The sequence below is a fragment of the Bactrocera latifrons genome, unplaced genomic scaffold, assembly GCF_001853355.1.
Source record: "Bactrocera latifrons isolate USDA-ARS-PBARC rearing strain unplaced genomic scaffold, ASM185335v1 scaffold_46, whole genome shotgun sequence".
Taxonomy (NCBI): Eukaryota; Metazoa; Arthropoda; class Insecta; order Diptera; family Tephritidae; genus Bactrocera; species Bactrocera latifrons.
In genome coordinates, this window is record NW_017537112.1 from 847,112 (window position 1) to 871,054 (window position 23,943).

Below are 23,943 nucleotides of genomic sequence, written 5' to 3' on the forward strand. Positions count from 1 at the left end.
TTAATAAATTAATTAAATTAAATTTTAGTGCTTTTATTAATCAAGAGAATTTAACGGGAATGTTTTTCAATATCCTTTCGCTAGAAATTTAACATTTTTTTCATTTGTTATTACTGTTTGACTTAGTATCCAAATTTAAAAAATCTACAAATTAATCCCCTTTTAGCGGTTAAAAATTGATTTTTAATTAAATTTGATATTTTTGTTAAATAATTTTAAAACAATTTTTAATTTGAATTTTCGGTATTACAAAAGCAATTAATTTGATCGCTCATGCAACTGTTTTTTTTTTTTTTTTGATCATTATTTGTACACTTGATCTTTATTAAGCTCAAAGATTTTTTAGAAATTATAAAAAACTTAAAAAAAATTGATCTAAAACAAAAACCACTTATATTCTCTTTCTCATCCGCGCAGCTCATCGTACTCTTCGTCGCCAGCGTGACCATGGCTGCACCAGCTGAGGAAGCTTCGGTAAAGGAGAAGCGTGGTCTTGCCTTGGGTCTGGGCTATCATGCACCATTGCTGACTCATTCAACAACCCATCTGGTGGCACCAACTGTCCTCCAATCGGCACCACTGTTGCATGCACCCATTGTGCATGCGCCAATTATTACGCAACATGCACCAATTTACACTTCACACGCCATTTCGCATTCGATTCTGCCTTCCTATCACTTGCCAGCCTATTCGGCGCTGCATCTCAAGTAAATGCGCAAAGTTGTTGCAATTCAATTTGTTGCGGATGGCAAAGGTGTGAAAGTAAATGGCAACAACAACAAATTATAAAAAAATATTTTACTAAAATAGCGACAGCAAAAGGTGAAGCATCAGTTGAGAGGAGTGAGGCAAGCAACAACAGCCGAGAATACAACAAAAATAATGAACAATTCAAAAATAAAGTTTATTATGTTAATCACAAAAGTGTTTTTTATTTTTAAAATTTCCAACAAACAAAAGGTTGCCGTTTGTTCGTGTTGTTTGTTTTATTTAAAGTGAATTGATGCCATACAATTTTTTCTCGAAGGCGTTTTTGTACAGCAAAATATACCCTTTGCAGTCTCAAAGCGCTGAAATAAAACCTCTTAAGCGTCAATAATAGCTACAGCAACATCAACACTTTGTGGCTTCTTGTTTCTTTGGCTTTTGCTTTTACTTTATTTTATTTTCACTTGTTTGCTGTTTTTTTTCTTTTTTGAGTTTTTATGTTCTTTTATTCTTTATCTCGACATTCGTAGATTCTGCTGATTTTTGAAATCCTATTGAGAATTGCGGCATCATGGATAATTTGTGACTAAGCTATGATAAGGAAGTCATTTGCTTGTTACTTAAGATGTTTTTTATGTTTTCCTTGTGGACTTAAGGAAATGGTAGTAATTGAAGATATGTAGAGCATATTAGAACATTTTTCAGTTTTCTTTGTGGAAATGTGAAGAACAATTTTAAGCACGTATTTTCAAATTTAAGACTACTACATTTAACTGATTCAGAGAAGAGCAAGGTATCTGTGGTATATGTTATCTTTGATGTGGCTTCTGTATAGTGTTGTCCCCTTTTGATCAACATCAATTAAAATGATAAGATTATCATTATCAATTAAAATAATAATAAGTGAGAAGCATATAGGTTAGGTTATGATAGATCCCCCATGGACAGCTTAGAACGCCGATCCGTTGTGGCACTTATAATAGATCATAAACCTTCACAAATCGATAAAACGCTTTGAGTTTATCACATATATGTTTAGATAATTAATTTCAGTTTCAATTATTTCTCTTGATTCGAAGGTAAGACTGTCCAGATATTTCAATCTCAGTCTTGTAAACTCTTGATAGTAGAGAAGGAATGCTTGCATTTTTCTAACTCAAGTTCCTTCAAGCAACTTTGATAACATGCGTCCGATAAGATTTTTAATATTATTTGATTGTCTATTGGACAAATGGCAGTAAGAACCACTACTAAAGCGGCAAGATGATCCTTTCTAAGATCAAGTTCGGTGGATCTCCCTTCGCTCTACTCTAAGTCAAAAGGATCTTGCAGTTGCATAGGAAAGGGTCATCGAATCACTCCGCTAAGTACACCCACGGTTTATTAGTCCAGTTCTTGAATGCAAGATGTCAACGGATAGATCCAAGGGGCAAAGGTGCCGTTATCAGCGATACCACAACGAGTGTAATGATGACGTAGCTTGATGTTACTTTTATTTATATTAAAGTAATATTATTGAACAAATGTTTTTTTTTATCAGTAGTTTATAATGTGATAATAGAAATGGGATACTCCTAGTTGAGAAACAGCTGAAATGCTTCCCACGTCAGTCAGGTCAACTTGAAAGTAAAAGACTGTCAATTGACACCACTGCAACAAAAATAATATTGAAATAAAGACCGTACTTAGATTTAGATTAAGTTTGATCCGGACTGGCTCATTTAAACAGCGCGAAACAAATCGATCAATTTGTTTCCCTCTATTGGTACAACCTTTTTAATGTTCGTCTAAAAAGTAATCTGCATATGTCAGAATATCGAAAAAGTTAACGAAACAGTACTTGAACTTACTTAACATTTCAAATGTATTGACAAAACATAATTTGGTTAATGTTGTGGATGTGAAGCTTATGTATGCATGTACCAAAAAACTGAAAATATTACCAGTGAAGAAGATTTATGAATATGACGTCGAAATCGTCCAACAATTTAGTGAAGGGCGGTCCAAAAATAAGTGAAAACTATAAAAACTGGCTATTTGTTGCCTGATATTGAAGCTCATGATCTCGGCGACATTTAGTTTCAATAAAACGGCGCCACTTCCCACAAATCCGATCAATGGATGGATTTATTGAGAGAACACTTCTGTGAGTAGATAATTTCAAGTGTTGGCTGAATCGCTGGCCGCCAAGATCGTGTGATATCACACCGTTAAACTTTTTCCTGTGAAGATATGTGAGGGCAAGACGAAATATCTCCTGTCATCAAACAAACAGTCGTCGCACTCGCGACTTGGCACTCACGTCACTGTTGACAGTCATAGCCTAGAAATCCAACGCAGGATAACTCTTGCCAACAGGTGCTACTTCGGACTGAGTAGGCAATTGAGAAGCAAAGTCCTCTCTCGACAAACAAAAACCAAACTCTGTAAGTCACTCATAATTCCCGTCCTGCTATATGGTGCAGAGGCTTGGACGATGTCAATAACGGATGAGTCTTTCGAGAGAAAAGTTCTGCGAGAGATTTATGGTCCTTTGCGCGTTGGCCACGGCGAATATAGCATTCAATGAAACGATGAGCTGTGTGAGATATAAGACGACATTGACATAGTTCAGCGAATTAAAAGATAGCGGCTACGCTGTCTAGGTCATGTTGTCCGGATAGACGAAAACACTTCAGCTCTGAGAGTATTCGACGCAGTACCAGCCGGAGGAAGCAGAGGAAGAGGAAGACCTCCACTCCGTTGGAAGAACCAAGTGTAGAAGGACCTGGCTTCACTTGGAATATCTAATTGGCGCCACGTAGCGAAAAGAAGGAACGACTAGCGCGCGGTTGTCAACTCGGCTATAAACGTGTAAGCGGTGACTACGCCAATCAAGAAGAAGAGGATATGTGAAGTGTAGCTGCGATTGCATCAAAACATCACGCGTGTCATTCGAAAAATTAATAATCGAAATTTTCGAACAAGTTATCGAGAATTGGATTCAACGGATGAATCATCCGAGACGTAGCCGCGGCCAACATTTGAAAGAGATAACCCTCAAAAATAAATGTTGGAGAATGTTTTTTTCGAATCTTAATAAAGTTGAAGTTTCTGTGTTTTTTCTTAAAAAAAAAAAAAAAGTAGGGAACCTCGAAATAGATCATTCTTTAATAAAATCTTATACTAACATTTAGGTGCCCACGTAAGATAAAACCATTAACATCTCTCCCAAAACTACATTCTAAAAAAAATGTCTAGTAATTTTGACTAAAATCGTCTTAAATTTAGCAAAAGTATATATACTTATGTATATACACCGCCGCTAGTTATTTGACATTCCTTGAAAGTAAATAGCACTTACACCAACAATTAAAGTCAAAAGGCAACAATAAAAAAATACGCTAACAATCATTTCAATCACAAGCAGTGATGTTAGGTGGAAACATTTCGCAAAAGGTATCAACAATTTAAGAGGCATTAATCCATATGGCATTGCTTTGATGTTTGCAATCAGCAATACAGTTACTAAAAATGAAAACAACAATAAGAATAACAACGGCACTTAAGGCAAACGATGCATTTACAAATGTGGCAACAGTAATTGTGAGAAAGGTGTCATTCAAAACGGTGGTGATGATTGCGTGTGGCGGTTGCAAACAAAGCGCTTGAAAAGTATAGCGGATTGTTGGAAAAACATTCTACATAAGTACATCTGTACACATAGAACTTATGTATAAACGAAAGCAGAAAGCAGAGAGTGAAACTTCAAAGCTTAAGGACGATCGTAGGGTTACATTCCTCGCAATAACGGTGCATGAAGCAATCATCAAAATATATTGACGGTAAACGTTGTCAAGTCAAGTCAAGTGAAGATGAAGGCACGTCTTTGCTTGAGTTTTTATGTAAGGGTGTAAATTGAAATCCAAACTGGCTTATTCGTTTGGGTTTACTTCCGTTTCCGCAATATACGTTTGTATATGAAGGCGCGTTACAATTCAACTTTGATTTGCACCTTAAATCTTAAATCTTAAGCCGATATTGCGTATTGAGTGTAAGAGAAGTGACAAATTGGCGTATTGATTGTTGCCAATCTCACAGTGGGCTTGAATTCACCCAATGTGTGAATAAATTGTTGGGATATTGTTGTTACGATAATTTGCGATTTTTTTTCACATGAGTCTAGTATAAATAAAGATATTATTTTATGCATAAAGTTGGTTTCATTTACCCTAGCTAGAATGACCCGTTTTAGTTCAAATATAGACCGTTTTTGGATATCTTCTTGCCATATTAAAGGTATATTCACACTTTCACTCTCATAGAAAGAAGCCCCTCGTCCCTGTTGGCAACAAAATGTGACAGTCGACTTTTATAAACTTCTGTCGAGACGAATTTTCACTCAAAAAATCATTAACCATAATCAGGAACTGATAGTAATTAGATCCAGACTAAATGAGGATGCATAACTATGTTGTTAAGGTAGCATCAGAAAACATTCCTGAAGTAATTTCGAGGAATGGTGCCGAGTTGACAGTTCTTGGATGGATAAAAATCCGTCTCCGAGGTGCATAACTATCGATGTGTGTGGCCTGATGTTGTGGAACACAATTTCTTTCGTATTGACTAAAGCTAAGCGCTACTGTACGATTATTTACTTCTGATGGTCCAATCGCAGTACAAGTCCGTATTAAGAGTTTGACCGTAGAGGAGTAGTATACAACAGATTATTATTTTCCGGCCCCACCAAATAAATAGAAAAACTTCCTAACCGTCAGTATTAATAGTCTGAGCCAGCTCATCGCCATTCGACCGGTTTTCCCTTTACGTCAGAAATGCATCGCTTGTTTGCGGTTTGCAGATAGAAATTCAATCCATAGTTTTTTTCTTGCATTAACCCATGCGGCGCCCATACTTAATCCTTTCTTTAGTAACCAGGGTTTTTTTAATGGTTCAAACTGTGTTTTTTTTTTGCAATTGAAACAATGCTTACATGACGGTCGGACTGGATGTTTTCTATAATTTTAACGATATTTTCGGCAAGTTGGCTTCTAAAGCTTCGTGCACCGTAAACGTCAAAATTGAACGGAAGTGAGGACCCGAATTTATCGAAGAAACTCTGTAAAATATCTCGCCTTTCTCCTTGTTCGTGTTTTCTTTGATGAAGTCAGAACTTTTCTGAAAGGTATAGACCCTCCTGAACCCTTAAGGCAACTATCCATCTTGCCTTGCCTAAACTCAGAAAATTTGAGAAGTTTCACCAACTCTTGAAAGGTGAGTTAGTAGATGGACCTCCTTGTGAAAATTAAAAAAAAAATCGATCGTAACTCAAATGGTCCAACAGTTGCACTATACTATCATAAAAAAATGGGATTCACTTCCATCTGCAGTCTTGTTATAGGTTAAGAATGCCTAGACCACCACTTTTATAAAACCTTATAAAATTAAACATTTTTGTGTCATGGCATCTGCTATTTTCTGGAGTAAAACACAGTGGTAAAAATATTTCCATTTGCTTCACGTAGATTCACATACTTTAAGTAACTAAGCAAACGAATAAAGGTATAACCCTTACAAATGCAAAAATTTTAGCGAAAACACTTCATGCGCAATTCCGGGTTTCTCTGTCTAATTGGCACTTCAAATGGTTAAAAATTCTTAAGAGTTTCGCATTTGAGTTTCTAAAATCATCAACGGCAGGTGCATCTTTGCTTTGAAGTTGTCACCTATCTCACGGATTTTTATTAAGATAATTTACTATGATTGTAGACGGATAGGAACAGCAAACGACGCCATATTTTTCCACGCTCTTTTGACATTTCTCTTCAGTAAAGTTTGCCATTTCATCATGAAAAGATATACGACCCAAAAACGAGTCGAAATTTAATAAATTTTACTACCGAATTCGGAATCAGTCACCTAAACTTTTAGAGCGCTACGTCCACTTTATGGTGGCCATAATCGTTCTGTCAAATCAACAATGAAGCATTTGGTTGAAAAATTTAAATCCACATTTAAATCCACAGAAAAAGATCCCGTGCCAGTGAGATTAGGAAGTGCCCGTAGTGTCGATAATATTGTTACTGCTAGTGCATGAATTGAGAAAGACCCATAACAATCTTTCAAGCGTTGGACATCTTTGTGACGTCGTTGTGGCGAATTTTGCGAAAAGATCTTAGCCTACACCTTCACAAGATCAAATTGACGCAAGAACTGAAGCCGATTAACTACCAGAATCGTCGTATGTTCGTGAATTGGGCTGAGCAGCCCAATTTGAAAATGATCCAGATTATCATCGAAAAATCATCTTAAGTGATGAGGCTCATTTCTGATTGAATGGTTTCGTCAATTAGACTATTTTCTGTTAGACTATGTCAAATCTGTGCTAACAAGCCAGCGACGATTGATGAACTTCGGACGAATATCGAACGTGAAATTCAGCAGTATCGGCCGATTTATACTTGAAAACTGTCGAAAATTGGGTTCAGCGTCTGGATTTTAGCAAGCGTACCCGTGGTGGCCATGCAGATCTAGTTGTAATAGATCCAAAGATCCAACATATGCACAATGAACTATAATAACATAGATTTTCTATTCACTGGCTTCGGAACTATAAACCTACATTTGGAATCAATATTCTTTATATATATTATAAATCTCATTTTTCCTTCCATACTTGGAATCAAACTAATTGAACTAGCATACAAATAAATTGTAACGACAGTGGCAAGTGCAGACAACTCTTAATCATTTCTTTACCTCGACAATTACGTTGATGAAGTTGATTCCAAGCATAAGAGAGTGAGGAAAAACTCTTGTATGTAGATACAATTTAAGTTTACAAGTGGCATAATCCCATTAAGCAAGATATTATCCCCTCTAATTTAATTTACGACCAGATAAAGTGATCTTTACAGAAGTTCATGCAAAGAACCGAAAAAATATACCTCTCTATGTGACATACTATATCTCGAAAAGATTGCTACCGATAGAAATTTGTACAAAATATCAAGATCTCAAGATAAATTGTATGTACTAAAGCAATTAAGAAGGTCTTACGAGGTTAATAGCAGTTAAAATCAGAAATGTTATGCCGCTACTACACAATAATAAATAGAATATTATTGATACTAAACAACATTTTTCTCTTGTATTTTCTACTCCATTCGAAGCACCGAAAGTAATTCTGAATTGAAATTATTTAACGGTTTTGAAAAATGAGTTAGTTGATGAAATTTTAGGGCTTTTTGTTTGCTAAAAAATTTCAAATCGTCTTCTCATCCCATGTTAACAAAAAACAAGAACAACTAAATTTATAGCCCGTGTGTTCAACTTTCCAATATTTTATTTGGGAGTGTAAAATGTTAATAATTTAACTTGAAATTATGTTGAAAAGTAAACAGTTATAGTGTTTCATAAAGTCACAAGTAATAACGAACCGAAAGCATAGCGTTGAGAATTGTAATTGCGTAAATTCATTTTTGTAAGTAATCCAACAAAAATTAAAAAAAAAACGTATACAAATTTTTGATTTTATGATTTTACGATGTGATATGAGTGCTTTAACAAACTTCGTGGAAATCATAAAACAGGTATCGTTTCAACCAAAAATTCAATAATAACAATAATAAAAGCAAGATAAACTGTTAGAAGTGATATTCAATAGAAATGTTGATGTTGCACTCTGTTTCTAGAAATAATCACACTCTTTGATATACGTGGATTGAATATGTTAATTTATATGTATTTACTTTTAGTAATAWATACATATGTATGTATGTGATGTGATATGTGTGCATGTTGCATATGAATTATTAGCACTGCGTTAAATCAACTTTTAAAACAAGCAATAGATGAATTACAATTTAGTTTCAATTGAAAAAGCTTCGAATGGAAAATCTAGTTTGCAGCAGTTTTATAAATATTGCAACAATTACCTTAAACTTAACAAAAATGGAGTTGAGATACGCATGTAGATCGAGATCTTGTGTTAGTAGAAAACAGGGTTAATTTGAAACCAGAAGGAGTAGGAGAAACCCAAACAACTTTAAGCTGAACAAGACCTTAAATTTACTAATAATTTATTCCTTTTAGAATATGTGTGAGAAAACAATATTTTGGTATTAAAACTAGTTTTGGTTTGCCAATAAATTGTATACAATTAAACATGGGTGATACTGAACCGATTTGAGTATTGAGCATTTTACATGGAATTCGACGAAATTATGAGGAAATAACTGAAAATTGTAAACTATAAATAAACTGAAGTTACATTTTTTATTCTAACGGTGCTCAAGCAACATTCGCTGTCACGCTTAGCTGTCTCACACTGCTGCCAACTGAAATTTTGATTACTGTTTGAATTTACTTAGCGACTGAAAACATGGTAAAATTCATTACTGTAGACTGAAGGTTGAAAAATTGCATTAACGCACATTAATGTCAAACACATAAAATGTTTTCGGATTGAAAATTCTTTTGACCTGATATTTAAAACTGTATACAATTAAAAATTTCATGAGGAAGGCTACTGATACGATTTGAGTATTGTTTTGATTTAGTTATACGAAATATAGCCTAATGGTTTAGAACGAAACAAATAAAATGATCGTTCCCGAAACTATATTATTAATCAGAAAAAATATATAAAATAGAGAATTCCTACAATATGTAGTGATCTCCAATTAGAGAACGATAAGGGCCACACCTAGTGTTGAAAATATTCAAAACATACATTTTTACATATTTCGATAGTCTAATACTAGACGAATCCATGTAGAGGCGTGTCATGCTGCTATGTTATTTTTGTTCAGTATTGATAGACATTTCATCATGGAAAAACTTTTGCCAGCTTCGACAAGCAGACGGCACTTACCACACAACGCATTACTCAATGAATTCAATTGGGCAGCAAAATCGTGTGATATCACACAGTTACACTTTTTCCTGAGAGACTATGTAAAGTTTAAAATCTATGCGGACAAGCTCGCTTCGATGCAGAACTTCAACGAGTCGTCGAAAATTGGACTCAACGGATGGACCATCTGAGACGTAGTCGCCAACATTTGAAAGAGATAATCTTCAAAAAGGAAATGCAACAGTATGTTTTTTCGAATGATAATAATGATGCTCCATTAAATTTGAAGTTTCTGTGTTTTTTCTTTAAGAAAGTAGGGAACCTCCAAATGAATCACCCTTTATTAATATATTTTTAAATGTAATTTTCTCAAACGAAAGCGTTTTTGTTGCAATAATTAATCGGAAACCAACCATACGATTATTTTTAATACAAAAACCTATCAATTTGTTGATCTGGCAGTCCAAAGACAATCAAAATTTTAAGAAATAACGATTATTGATCTTTTCACCTGTAGGTCATGTACAAATAATATCTTCTAAATAGAAATTGGTTTTATCGGTCACATCCGCAAAAAAGACATGAATCAACAGCTTGCAAAAATATTCTCTGGGTTTCATTAAAGTACTACTTCACATACTCTTCGGGCTAAGTCAAGTTTTCGCAAAATTTTTATCTATTTTAGGCACAAAGATATACCATTATAAGTAAGCACGCTGTGTAATTTTCATTGAGACAATTACAATATTGACTGATATATCCAGAATATATAATATAATATATATATATATCATAAAGTCACCCGGATATTTGAAAAACTTTATATTAGGTGTATGGGAGCTAAGGAAAGGATACACAGAATTACTGTTACGAGGAAAGAATTCTTTGTCTGTATTTCACTAGTATATCTCACCCATTGGCCGATATTTTCGGATACTAGAGGCTTAAACAGTTTTAGTTAGATTTGGATAATTTTTAGTTATAAGGTGGTATAGAGAAATTATTAGTGCTAAATTCGATTACATTATATTAATCAGTTTTTGATTTGTAAACTTGAAAGTGAGAGAATGAAATAGAATTTAAAATTGTGTTAAATGGTAGTGTGCGTGGATGTAGTCCGGTTTCTCCTATTTTCAGACTGTGGCATAGGAATATGAGGAGAATGCTACATACTAAATTTAGTCGAACCCAATCAGTCGGGTCCCGAGATATATGTATGTGATTTCATCAAAAATAGAGCGGTGCGTCGCCCACCGTTCAATTTTTACTCCGGCTTATTACAAATTAAGGTTTTATAAATAGTAAAAAGTATGCTTCGGTTTATGGAACTTGCTTATTTTGATTGTGTGAATGTGAATAATTACCGCTGGTAGCCGAAGGCCTTGGCAGCCAGTGCTTTAGTTGTTAAGTGGAATAATTATTTATAATTATTACTCTTGTAAATAAATAAATAAAATTACCGCTGGTGTGTTGTTCCAATTAAAGCGGATTATGGGATTCAATGAGTCCTCTAAAGCTAAGCATTTTCTAATTTTCATTTCATTCCTAAACAACACCGAAAGTAGGTTAGTGTTTCAAACACAATGCTTCGTGACTAAAAGACAAAGTTCGACTTCTCTAGCGAAAACTATTATTCTTATGTCACAATGTTTGTGAGCTTTATGTATTGTACTAGTCATTTGCATCCAATTTATGCTCATATCGTCACCTAAAAAGCAAAACAACGTATAAAAAATATAAATTGAATTTTATATTGCCTGCGATTCACTACATCATATTACATACATGTATCATAAAATTTTCAGCTTAAGCTCYCAGATATATAATCAATAAATAACCAATCCAATGTATAACCAATTTTAACCTAAAMATTAAGTTTTGTTTCAAAAGGAGTGGTTTCTATCTTATCGTTTTTTCTTCGCCTGAAAACTTTTCAAAATTATAGTTGCGTTATTTTGTATTTTAGGTGGNAAAAAAAAAAAAATAATAATAATAATAAAAAAATCGAAAATCGCTATCAGATATAATATACATTTATAACCAAAACTCAAATTTTATTTCAATATGAGTAGTTTGTATTTTAACATTTTTCTTTTGCCTATAAATTTATGAGAAGTGATGCTACGTTATTTTGCATTTTAGGTGGCGATATGGAAATATCCACCCAAACCTTTGAAAATTAAAAATATTGATTAAGGAGGCATCTAATGGGGAAGTAAATAGCTTGAGGTTGCATTAAATACTCAAAATTTTAAGTGGCCTCAAGCTTATAAGAATTTTTGGAAATTTGTTAATGGATTATATGGAAATGATGTGAATGTGTGTGTACACGTATGTGAGTGCTTAAATAACTTGAATTTATATTGTAAGCACATAAAAGTAGTATTTAAAATTTTCCTAGAAAGCTTTACTTACCACAAAGTAGATAGTTTTTCTGTAATAGATGGAAAAATAATATAGTAATTAAGGATTAGTTTTAACAGTTTTTTTTTTTGCATATATGTATTTATAAGAAATGTTAACTTTGTAGTGAAAAATTAGCTAGAAGAGAAGTATTAAGCAAATAAATATTTAAATTAACTATTTTAAACGGATATTTTTAAGGTTCCAAGAACAAAATGCAAATTTCAAATATATAAAAGTGATAAATTTTTAACACATAAAACAAAAGAAAAATTAAACTTTGGCTGCACTTTGGTTCCCTTCAAAGGTTTATTTTTTATAGCAAAAAAATTTAAAAAAATCTTTATCTTGATTTTGAGCGGTCAGTTTGTATGACACGGAGCGGATCTGAACAATTTATTCGGAGATTATAGCGATAGCTTTGACAAAACTCTGCGTCAAATTTCGTGAAGATGCTGTGTCAAATAAAAAAGTTTTCCATACAAGAACTCGAGTTTGATTGACACATATAGCTTTCTTAGTTGCCCAGTATCGGCGATTCCGACAATCGAGCAGCAGTGAAATAAAAACGTGTGCAAAATTTCAGTTCGATTTACTTCAATCCTTTTAACCTTCATACTACAAATGTGTAACCAATTGTAACTACAGTGTTGGCTGCCAGTGCGTATGAGCAACATAAAAAACGTTCGAGAAGGCGTAAGAGCAGAAGCAAAGTCCATACAAAGGAAACAAAATTGAATACTTTTTGTATGAAACCATTAGCATAGTGACTAATCTCTGTACAATGAAAACAACAACAACAATTCAATATCAACTGAAATAAGCATTAACAGAGCAGAAGATTTAATGAAATGAAAGTGCAGGTATAAATGCCGAAGTAGCCTAAAATTGAGTCAAATGTATGCTGCTTTGGCAAAAAATGGGAATTTTTGCTCAATATTTGCGTTTAACATACCATCCATTATGGGGATTAGGTTTCAGAAGTTTATATATATATGTATGTAAATGATTGAGGTTGGGTAAAAAGCTATGAAAAGTATTCTACGAGATCCTCTGTTATTATGAGTTAACTATTTTTTTGCCACCTACAACATCCAAAACCATCATATGAGTACCTAAAAGAATTAACAAAGTTCATATTTACTTTAATAAAAAAATAAAATTAATAGGTAAAAATTCACTTAAAATTACCCACATCAACTGTATGGAAGTAGCAATTTAATCCTGGAGCCACCTAAGTGCGCGTGGCGTATGTGTACATTGTAGAAAGAACTAGAGGAACTTGTATGGAAATAACCTAAAATTGTAAACTGTAAATAAACTGAAGTTAAATTTTCTATTCTAACGGTGCTCGGGCAGCATTGGCTGTCACGCTTAGCTGTCTCACGCTGCTGTCAACTGAAATTTTGATTAGGGTTTGAATTTGCTTAGCGCCTGTAGATATGGGCAAATACAGTACTGAAGACTGACGGTTGAAAAATTACATTAACATTAACGCACATTAATGTCAAACTCATAATATTATTTGAAGCACTGAAAAATGCTATTAATTTTGGGCGGAGTAAAGGCAACACACGAATTTCGGTATTTTTCACATCTGTTCTATTTTGCACTTGATTATAAGAGAAATTTTTTACAGAAGTGGAAGAAAATAATACATACATACATATGTGTACAAATGTTTGTATTGGCTGTGAAAAATAATTATTTTCTTTTCTTCGTTGAAATATTAGCAATTTTCCATTTTCGGAAGCGAAAAAATTTAAGTAATTTCCAGTTTGTCAACTTATCAATAGTATCAGCCAAAAAGAAATGAGTGCAAAAATACAAAAAACATAAGCGCAGTATGTTGGGTTAAGGAATTTAGCTTTTGTTTATTTGCTAGCTCTATTGGAGAATATAAGAATTGCTTATTTTTATGTATATAATAAAATATATCGGAGAAAAAGAGTTCAAGTTCGTTCTAAAACTTGCTACTTGCAAAAAAAAAAAAAAAAAAAAAAAAAAAAAAAAAAAAAAAAAAAAAAAAAAAAAAAAAAAAAAAAAAAAAAAAAAAAAACAGAAATTTGACGATTTGTTGCATTTTTGCAAAATATTACTCATACGCCATGCACACCAATGATACATGCTGTACGATTTCGTTCCAAATATAGTATGGTTGTCATTGGTAATTGAATTGAAATATTATAATTCAAAATGTAGAAATGTGTGGTCTGGCGTTGTTTTGGTGGAACACTACACCCTTCCTGTTGGCCTTGCCTGTTGGCGCTTCTAGTCGCCTGCTTCAAGCGGTCCAGTTGTTCGCAGTTGTTCCAATCTTTCCTTTTCAATCCCACCAAACATATAGCAAAACTTTTTTGGCCATCCCGGCTTGGCCACTGTTTGGGACGATTCACCGGCCTTCAACCACGACCGTTTTCACTTGATATTGTCGTATGTAATCCATTTTTCATCGCCACTCACCATCCGCTTCACAAATGGGTCGCGTTCGTTCCTTTTCAGCAGCATATCGCAGGCGTTGAATCGGTCCAGAAGGTTTTATTGCGTCAAATCATGCGGCGCCCATAAATCAAGCTTTTTTGTGTATCCAGTCTTCTGCAGTTGGTTTAAAATGCTTTGGTGGCTATCTTCCATCTTCTGGGCGATGTCACGAGATGCCAGTCTAACTCGATGTTTTCCATGATTTGATCGGTATTCATTGTCAAAGGTCTTCCACCGACTGGCTTATCCATGGTGTCGTTTTCACCCGCTCTGAATCGTCGAAACCATTCCTCCACAGTTCGATGCGATAGAGTACCATACCTCAAAACATTATTAATCTCACGGAATTGCCTTTAACCAAGGAAAACCTTAAAATAGCGCGAATTTCGGCGTTAGTGAACTCCATGTTGACACGTCTATAACTGTTGAAAGCAATATCTAAACTAATCATGCATAGCGTCGTTTTGTAGGTTATGTCAAGACCTTTGAAAGATATATAGTATTAGTATTATAGTCTGTAGCTCTTTATACATAGCCGTGAAATTCAAAAGACAAAAAGGCGGAAGAGATATATTTGACAACCTAATTTTTTGTAGAGTCTCCAAAGTTTTATACTTTTCTGTGCATAACAAACTTCATGGCAATCTTAATATCTCTTCAAGGTATAAATCATTTTATTCAAAATATAAGGTTACATCTCCTCAAAATTTCGCTCCAAAAGAATATGACACTCCCTTACAAGTCCTATTGATTTTCATCTCTTCACATTTCCTATTTTACTATTGTCTACACAAAGGGAAACAAAGCCCCATTGCAGTTATTACAATTACAAAATGCCGAAGTGGCATTGCGTGCAGCGGAACTCGCACAAATGAGATATTCGATGCATGACTGCACTGCGGTGTAATTAATCATTTCATCGATAGACAGAAACATGTCATCACAACCAGTCAAAGTTAACCAACGACAAATCCCCGCCCACAATTTAGGCAAACTCATTAAATTGACAGGCAAACCTTTGCATATTTATATGTACATATACATAAAAATACGAACAAAAGTGTGTGAAAATACAGTTACCCAGTGGTGAAGGAAGGTTGATTAGTGGAAAATAATGTACGAATCGCTTTAAAGCAAGTTCCATACATTGGCTCAATCTGAAACTTTTGCTGCTAGCTCTATAAGAAGAAGGTAAAGTGGGCTAGAAGAACAAATTCCAAATGTACTAGTGCTCTGATTTATGACGAAACTGAATATTTCCCTTTTCCTTTCCTATGATTATAGAACTTGCGACCACAGTTTTAGACTTCCGCAATCTTTGGCTTTTATCTATTGGCTTCACTTTACCATACGTACCTGTAAGTCGCACGGTTATCCAGAAGCGGAATGCGCGGAGAAATGCGGTTGGAAAACAAAATGAATTCTCTCTCAGCGCATAATATAGCCGCAGGATAACGGTTCAAAATGCACAAGAGGCGAATAGCAAACCAGTCTAGTAAAAAGCAAACTGCTACAAACTGTAGTTATCTTATAYATATATATTAGGTTGTCAAAAAAGTCTTGCGGTATTTTTTATTTATTTTTTATTTTATTTTTTAACGGTTTGATGACTCAGCTCTTGACCGATGCTACGACAGGCCTTCCGGAGCGTGGCGCATCTTCAACCAACTCTACACCAGAACGAAAACGTTGAAATAATCGTTGTGCGGTAGAAATGGAAACTGTATCGGGTCCACAAACTGCACAAATTTTATTGGCGGCTTGAGATGCATTTTTACCTTTATCGTAGTAGTACTGTAAAATATGCCGTATTTTCTCTTTATTTTTCTCCATTTTTGCGACGCTATAACTCACGAACGACTTAGAAGAAACGACAATCAATCAAATACGTCTTAGCGCGTGAATTAAGCTTTCCAAAAAGGTATAGCATGACCCGATGCGACGAATAAAACTAGAACTACGCGCTCTCAGCGCCAACTAGCGAAAATACTTTTTTGACAACCTAATATTTTCTAAAAAATCATGGGAGAAATGTTGAATCACCGACTTCACAAAACTGGTGAAATTGATATCTACATATTTTTGGTATGCAAAGAAAATCATATCAAATCAGATTACATCATATTTATCAAAACAAAGAGAAAAATCTCACCATATAGGTCGGGAAGCAGAATATTCCGATGCACAGTCACTGATCATTTCTTGACTTTGTCGCATACCTAAGGCTTGCAAACCTAAATCTTCTCTTCAGAACCTAAACCTTGCACATGAACTTCAAGCATCACATAACCTGCCGATCCTCAGTTTTTCGGGATCGAAGTGGTGAGTCGTCCCCACATGATTTACATATTTATTGCAAACAAATCGATAACTAATTCGTCCTAAAAGCGTTTTGGATCAATGACATCATACTATTCTATCCTAGGTTATTAAATGCTTTCGAAATTTTGGAAGAAATCCTAAACTGCAGAGAACATTTGACTAAGCGATATATGTATTGTCGAATTAGGTTCGTTTAGACAAATATTTAAGGTATTACACATAAACAGGGTGTCCCAAAACTAATGCAAAATTTTAATTTGCCAACATTACAACTAATCTTCACAGTTGCCGAAGTTAAAACACTATTCCGGACATACTTTTTATGAAAATTTTGAAGTGAGATCGCCAAGCTTTTATTGCTTTTGAAATATGATATATGATATGATAATGAGTACAGGTTGCTCTATCGTAGAACACCTAAACTGTCAGTTGTCGATTTGTGTTTTTTTAGAGTTAAAGTGTTTAGAATTCTGGTACTACAAAATATATAAGATTTTCCCTTCTTTTGACCTTTCAAATTGCATGAAGAGGATGAGAAAAAAGAAGCGAAAAGAGAAGAAGAAGAGACGTAGGAGGAGAGAAGTTCAGGGAAAACGAAGAGAAGAGGAAGAATGTCTCTCTTACTGTTATTTACATTCAAGATCAAACTAGCGTGGGACTGGTAAATAGTTAAAGATGCGATGAACCAACATTTTGGTCAATGTTTTGGGTACGAAGCGAGTCAATGCTACCAAAAGAGCTGACTGCAATGTCTACAAATCATTAACGACGACGCTTCAGCATGGTATACAAAAATTTACTCTTGGGCTACGATGGTTCAATATTTATAATTATGCGTGTCCATAAACCGTTTGTGCAAATATTCGCTCATTTCATAATTATTGACGTAAATCACGTAATAGATTCCATTATATTTTGATGAGAATTTATCAAATCTCATTTAGAAACTAGACAAAGGGCGTATAATGGAAATTTATACCCACGTACGCATATACTATATAGCATAGATATGTAAATGAAAATGAAAAATCGTGTAACAAAATAATTTATTGTTCAATTCGAAGTTTGTGTAATCAATTAAACGAAATTTTCTATACAAAAAATACAAAAGAATGCAAGCATTGTAAAAGAAATAACAGCATTTCCAATAGCTCCTAAACGCTTTATCAATAATGACGGCAAAAAAAGGCTGCGTGCATTGCACCCAGCAATTGTTACTCGCAAAAGTAATGTGATCGTTTGTATTATATGCAGCTTCAATATGGATCCAGGCGCTAGTCATTAAATCATATCCCAGATAAATAAGCACAGTGGATGCAAACGCTAAGACTTATATATGCTTTTCGAACAATATCAAGCGAAGCTGCTGAAGTAATAGCCAGTATGATGACTATTGAAATCCAGGGTGACGAATACGAGGGTTTACAAGTTATCAGAGCCGTCTATAGGAACCAAAAGAGAAGAGAGAGTCAAATGCTTAACAATATGGCGGCAGCGGTGTTAGAACAATTCTGAACATGAAAACATGGGAATCTGAATTTCCACCTAATTCAAAACTAAGTAGACATGGGTGCTTTACAAGATTCTAAACAGATTCAGCAGAACATTAGGCCGAATTGTGCGACGTGTTCAGAGTCTTCAAAGCATTATTTTATTGCCCTCGCCTTTTAAGTAGTACAAGGGATAAACTTAAAACTAAACGCGGTGGTAGTTTGACGGTGGATAAATTGACGATATTCATGTGTCAGTCTACAGAGAACTGTATAGCTGTCAGCGAAGCCGCAGCCTCAATTATGACAAAATGAGACATATAGAGCAGAAAAGGCTCCGTCAGTTTGCGTCATAGTGGATTCAATCAGGTGGTTCTATGGGAGAGTCCGGAGTTGGGAGTAGTTTAGGTTTAGCAGATTGAAGTCCCACACTCCGGCTTTGGATGCTACTCTAATAGCCCTGACAGACGAGCAAAATTAATGCGCCTTAAGCAACGCTAATACGCATTGAAATTTTTATGGTGACAGACGGTAGACTTGTGCATGTAGACAGCTTATTATTAGGATAAATTATTAATATAAATTTTGGTATTTTTGGAAAATCAATATAAGTTTAACAAAAAAAATTCGTTTAACAATAATTGATTGTAATGCGGAAAAGGTGTGCGTAAAGTTAAGAATATTTTCTGCGATCTAAAAACATTAAAATATGTTTTTGTTAATATACTTCCATATAATTATATTGTTACAAAACTGCTTACCTCTGATGGTGTAAATGCACTTCAAGCGACATCTGTCAAAAAATATCAAAACTCAGCCATTTCTGAGCAGTGCTGCCTACTCAAATTTGGTAAATTCAGCTCAATGCACAAAAGTCTTGTGCATTACAAACCCGCATCAACATGGATGGATGGCGCTGTCGTCTGTCAGGGCTATAACTTTTGATGCTCAACTTAATTACATATATACACAGCTATTGTTAAATGACTTCTGCTCTACCGTAGTATGGTGGACAGGCGTACGAATGTAATGTGAGAGCTTTAAAATTAACTCCAACGACGGCTCTCGAACCAGTACTAAAACTGTCACCTTTAGACCTCTTTGCTGAAAACGGCGCAGCAAAATCAGCGAGATGACTACTGGCTGCAGGAGAATTTACATTTAGAATCTTCGGTCATAGCACGGTTAGTAATGGCGGTTGGGCAAACAACGACTACATAACCGCACTTTTCAACTGAGAAAGAAGGCTCAAAGTAAACATAGGAAAATATGGCTGGCATAAAAGTATGTTAGCTATGCGCAATACTCTTAACATTTATAGGCGTAGGGCAACTTTTTAAGTTGCCAGACCACTGCAATATATTTTAGGCTGAGGGTTTTACTATTGCGAAAGCATCGGGCCTGCACCTGCTGTCAATTCCAGAGCCAACATTCCTATTGTCACTTGATAGATAAGACTGCAAGAAAATTATCAGAATACTAACTGGTCACCGGCTGGTAGCGGCAGACGCCCACAACGCCAGGGAAAAGTGAAGCATCTCTTGTCCGCTTGTCCCGCCTTGGCAAAACGCTGTAAGCATCTGCGGTCCCCACGGTATGATACATTGGAGGAGGTGTCGATAGAGAGGCTGAAAAGTCTGTTAAAATCGCATCAACCGCAGGCATCGTAAAGGATGACTACGTCTATTGAACCTAGGAACTGAATTCCATCTGTTATCGCAAAGGACCAAAACTGGTCTATGCGTGGTTTATTGGCTTACCAGATTAACCCAGCCTTACCTAACCCAAAAAACATATATGTATATGTATAATATATACATATGTATAATATATACATATGTATAATATATACATATATTTAATGCGATTTGAGAATTTGCACGTTATTGGGAAAATATAATTCAAACTAACTAATAAAACACACCTTCGAGCTATTAAACGACAATAAGAGATTTAAATGGCTTTACCGCGTTAAATATTTGTGTTTTAACAAAGAAATGCATTTTCTTATACCAAAATAAGTGCAAGTGTGTGTGTGTTCTATTAAAATCTTCACACGCTATTTATTCGGAGAAGTTAAGAAATCTTTTATTCACTTGAATTACGGCTCAGGTCCGTCTGAACTGTCGCATACAAAGCGAAGTGCTTCTGCACAAAAGCAATTATTTATTTGTGTTTGAATTTATGTATATACATATGTATATATGACTGTAGGTGTGTATGTAGTTGTGTATATATGCAAGTATGTGTGACCGCGTCAACTTTAAATAAAACATTCTCTGAAATGAAATTGTATAGATTCGTGTGGCAATTACCTTTAATGGCTAGACATAAGCGTATTTTCTATGATTTCGCATACAGTAAACAAGTTTGTGTGCGTGTGTGCAGTTGTTCTTATTAAGAATTGTGTTTGTACAAGAAATTCATTTAAAACTTGACTGCATTTGGATTAAAAACATATTTCTTTTATACACATATATAATTTTCGTTGTGGTTGGTCACGAGGTCAATGCACATAATCAAAGGCACATGCGAATTGGCTGGCATTTTAAGAATAATTTCAAATGCATAAAGCTTAATGGGAGACTGTATAGTTGCAGAGAGATTTTGTAATAGAGTCGGGAATAAATATATACATATGTAAGCCATCTGAACACAGTTGACAAGGGCTGACAAAAACTCCAATGCCAAACATTTAAATCAAATTTCCAAGCACTCGTTATAAGCCTCAGCTGAGAAGATTAAAGGGTGCTCAGCCTTGTTGTCAAGCATATTTTTGCCGCCACTGCTCCAAGCTGTTCTAGCGGAAGATTTAACTTTTTGGCTTCATACTCAAAACATAAAGATTAGTTGATGCTTTCGTTATGGCTTTGGTTAATGCTAATATATTTGTTAATGTATAGGTTAATATATTAGTTAATATATAGGTTAATATATTGGTTAACATATTGTTTAATATATTGGTACCAATTATGTATTAACCTCTGCCATCTCTCTCATACCAATACAATGATTTTCAAGTCTTATGCAACATTTTCAAGCAATTTTGTAGCTCGAATTTCAAGCAAGCTCAATGTTAAATGGTAAAACTTGCGGAAAATCTTTTCGTTTCCTAAATAAGCAGGTGCCAAAACACAATCCGGTCCGCAATATTGTCTTCGCTTCCAGTGAAGAGTGGGAAAAGAGTAAGGTTTAAGCGAACGCAAGGATAATCATCTACACGGGTAGGACCAAAGTAGATTATCAAGTGGTAGGTGATATGTTTTCAGCAAAATTAGACACCAAAATCGCCTACCAGACCACTACAATGCCTTCTAAGTGAATATCACAGCAATTAAAGAAAATCTTCTTGTTCTGATAAAGAGTATGCTCACAACAAAGAGTATTTTTACATATATAGATAGCCAAGCGGCTTTGAAATCACTAAAGCCTCTTAGAGTTTCATCAAAGATAGCGAAATAATGCTTTGATCTCTTAGATGATCTAAAATCCTATTTCACGATGAATCTGTCAGGAGGTAGAAAAAGAGGATACTATAAAACTTCTTTCCAGCAAAGCTTGGATAGAAAAAGAATCGTAACTATCGGTCGAGGGTCACTTGCACAGGGTGTTTCAGAGAAGGCATATTGAGTGAGAGGTTTTTAGTCTAGGTGGTTTCACAATGATCGTCCTGAAGGCATAACATACGCTCAATAAATATCATGAGATGTCATTTGATAATCAGAAAACGAAAAGGCCAACTCGAAGCTCGATCCAATTAACGCAAGCCTTCTTCTTCTTTATCACGGTTATTGTAGGGCGCCAGTCGTTCTTGCTTTTCGCTGTTTGGCGCCAATTGGAGATTCTATGTATAGCCAGAACTTTCTCCACCTAGTCTTTCCAACGGAGTGTAGGTCTTTTCTTCTGCTTTCGGCTCGGCGGATACTGCGTCGAATACTCCCAGAGCGGACGGCATGACCAAGCCAGCGTAGCCGCTGTCTCTTAATGACCGGCGTGACAAATTGTGTCGAATAATCCATGTCCATCTGTCTGTCAGTATATATGCGAACTTGTCTATCAGTTTTTGAGATATCGATCGGAAATTTCGCATCCGCCAATTTCTTACCGCTCTCTGAGATGTGTATAGTAACTTTCTCTTATTAAAATGAAGCTATAGCTTATCTTTAATTTTTTCCGTACATTAATTCAAATTAATTGTGTTTGTAGTCATTATTCGTCGCTAAGAAACGAACAGTTCGCGTGTGGAACTATTCATTTGAGTATTTGAGAATGGATGCCTGTATCCATTTCAGTCTGCTCTTGACATTCATTCTTAACTACTCTTATCACTCAATGTCCTTGCTCACCTAATCCACTTGAACATTATGTTCTCTTACCGCAAACGCCACTAATGTTCTTCAGCATCCATTTTTTACGACGATTCCTCTGCGCTTCTTTGTCATTACGAACGAGTGCTTCTGTTTTAAACAACAAACACTTAATAACATCAAATAAGTAAGGTAGGGATTAGTTTAGGCGCGGTCGAAATTCAAAATTCAAGAATATTTTTTCAACTAAAAAGCTCTCCATACAAAACCTTGATTTTCGTGGATAAGTATACCATAGTGGTCTGATCTCGAAAAATGAACAACTTCTTATGGAGAAAAGGACGTGTGCATAACTTTAGATTGATATCTCAAAAACTGACTACTCGCTGATATACAGTTAGACGGACTGTCGGGCATAGCTAAATCGTCTCAGCTCGCTGATCAATTACATATTTACATACATATTTTATGGGTGGACTTCGTGGCAATCTTAATATATCCTATTCAGGATATAAAAATTAGAACTCCTTGATTCAGGAAAATTGTTCAACAAGAATGTCGGCAGAAATTCAATCTACCCTTCGAGTTACAAACCAAAGTTGGATGAACAAACGATTATAATATGTAAAAGATTTTGCACCAGTGCATAAATGAAGCCATTCGCAGTCCTATCCTATCTTTAATGCATTCTTAAGTGCATCTCAAGTGAACTGGTAATTTATACGATCCTCACTTCACACACACAGAGACTGCTTGCATTAAAACGAATTAAGCTTAATGTCTATTCTCGGTAGTGAATTGTGAGCAAGGGTTTCACGTATGGAATTTACTGGAAATTAATTAACTAACCTTTGCAAATATTTAAGTGGGCAGTGGATAGATTGACGTAGTTCGACCTGAGTTCCAAGTAATTTAAATGGTGGCCGAAATCAAACGCCAAAGCTTGCTTGCGCAAACTTGATCGAAAAAAATCTACAAAACGCCAATTTTAAACTCACTATTTCAACAATATCAAAAGCGACCTCTCCGAGCCGTTCGATACCAAACGAGGTTTCAGGTAAGGTAACTCCCTATCGTGTGAGTTCTTCAACCTACTTTTGGAGAAAATAATTCGAGCTGCAGAACTACATAAACAGAAGAGGTACCATCTTTTATAATAGTGATCGTCTTCTGGCGTACGTCGATGATGTTGATATCATTGGCTTAAACCACCGCGCCGTTAGTTCTGCTTTCTCCGGATTGGATAAGGAAGCGAAGCTAATGGGTCTGATAGTGAAGACGAAATATTAGGTTGTCAAAGAGTCTTGCGGTATTTTCGCTAGTTGGCGCTGAGAGCGCGTAGTTCTAGTTTTATTCGTCGCATCGGGTCATGCTATACCTTTTTGGAAAGCTCATT

At 35.1% G+C, this 23,943-nt stretch overlaps 2 protein-coding genes across 4 annotated transcripts in view; one reads left to right on the forward strand and one right to left on the reverse strand.

Moving 5' to 3' along the window:
• LOC108973159 overlaps window positions 1–884 on the forward strand; it is a 3,519-nt gene extending 2,635 nt beyond the window's left edge. For both annotated transcript variants that reach the window (XM_018940223.1, XM_018940222.1), the window contains exon 2: window positions 418–884. In XM_018940223.1, the coding sequence (XP_018795768.1) occupies window positions 448–711 (264 nt within the window). In that variant the 5' untranslated portion in view covers window positions 418–447 and the 3' untranslated portion in view covers window positions 712–884. The remainder of the gene's footprint in view (window positions 1–417) is intronic.
• LOC108973156 (sex peptide receptor) overlaps window positions 1–23,943 on the reverse strand; it is an 89,580-nt gene that overhangs the window by 61,926 nt on the left and 3,711 nt on the right. Inside the window, exon 2 of one of the 2 annotated variants that reach the window (XM_018940219.1) lies at window positions 11,960–11,978. The exons of the other annotated variant lie outside the window; for it this stretch is intronic. The gene's annotated coding sequence lies outside the window, so the exon portion shown is untranslated. The remainder of the gene's footprint in view (window positions 1–11,959; window positions 11,979–23,943) is intronic. 2 annotated transcript variants of the gene reach the window in all.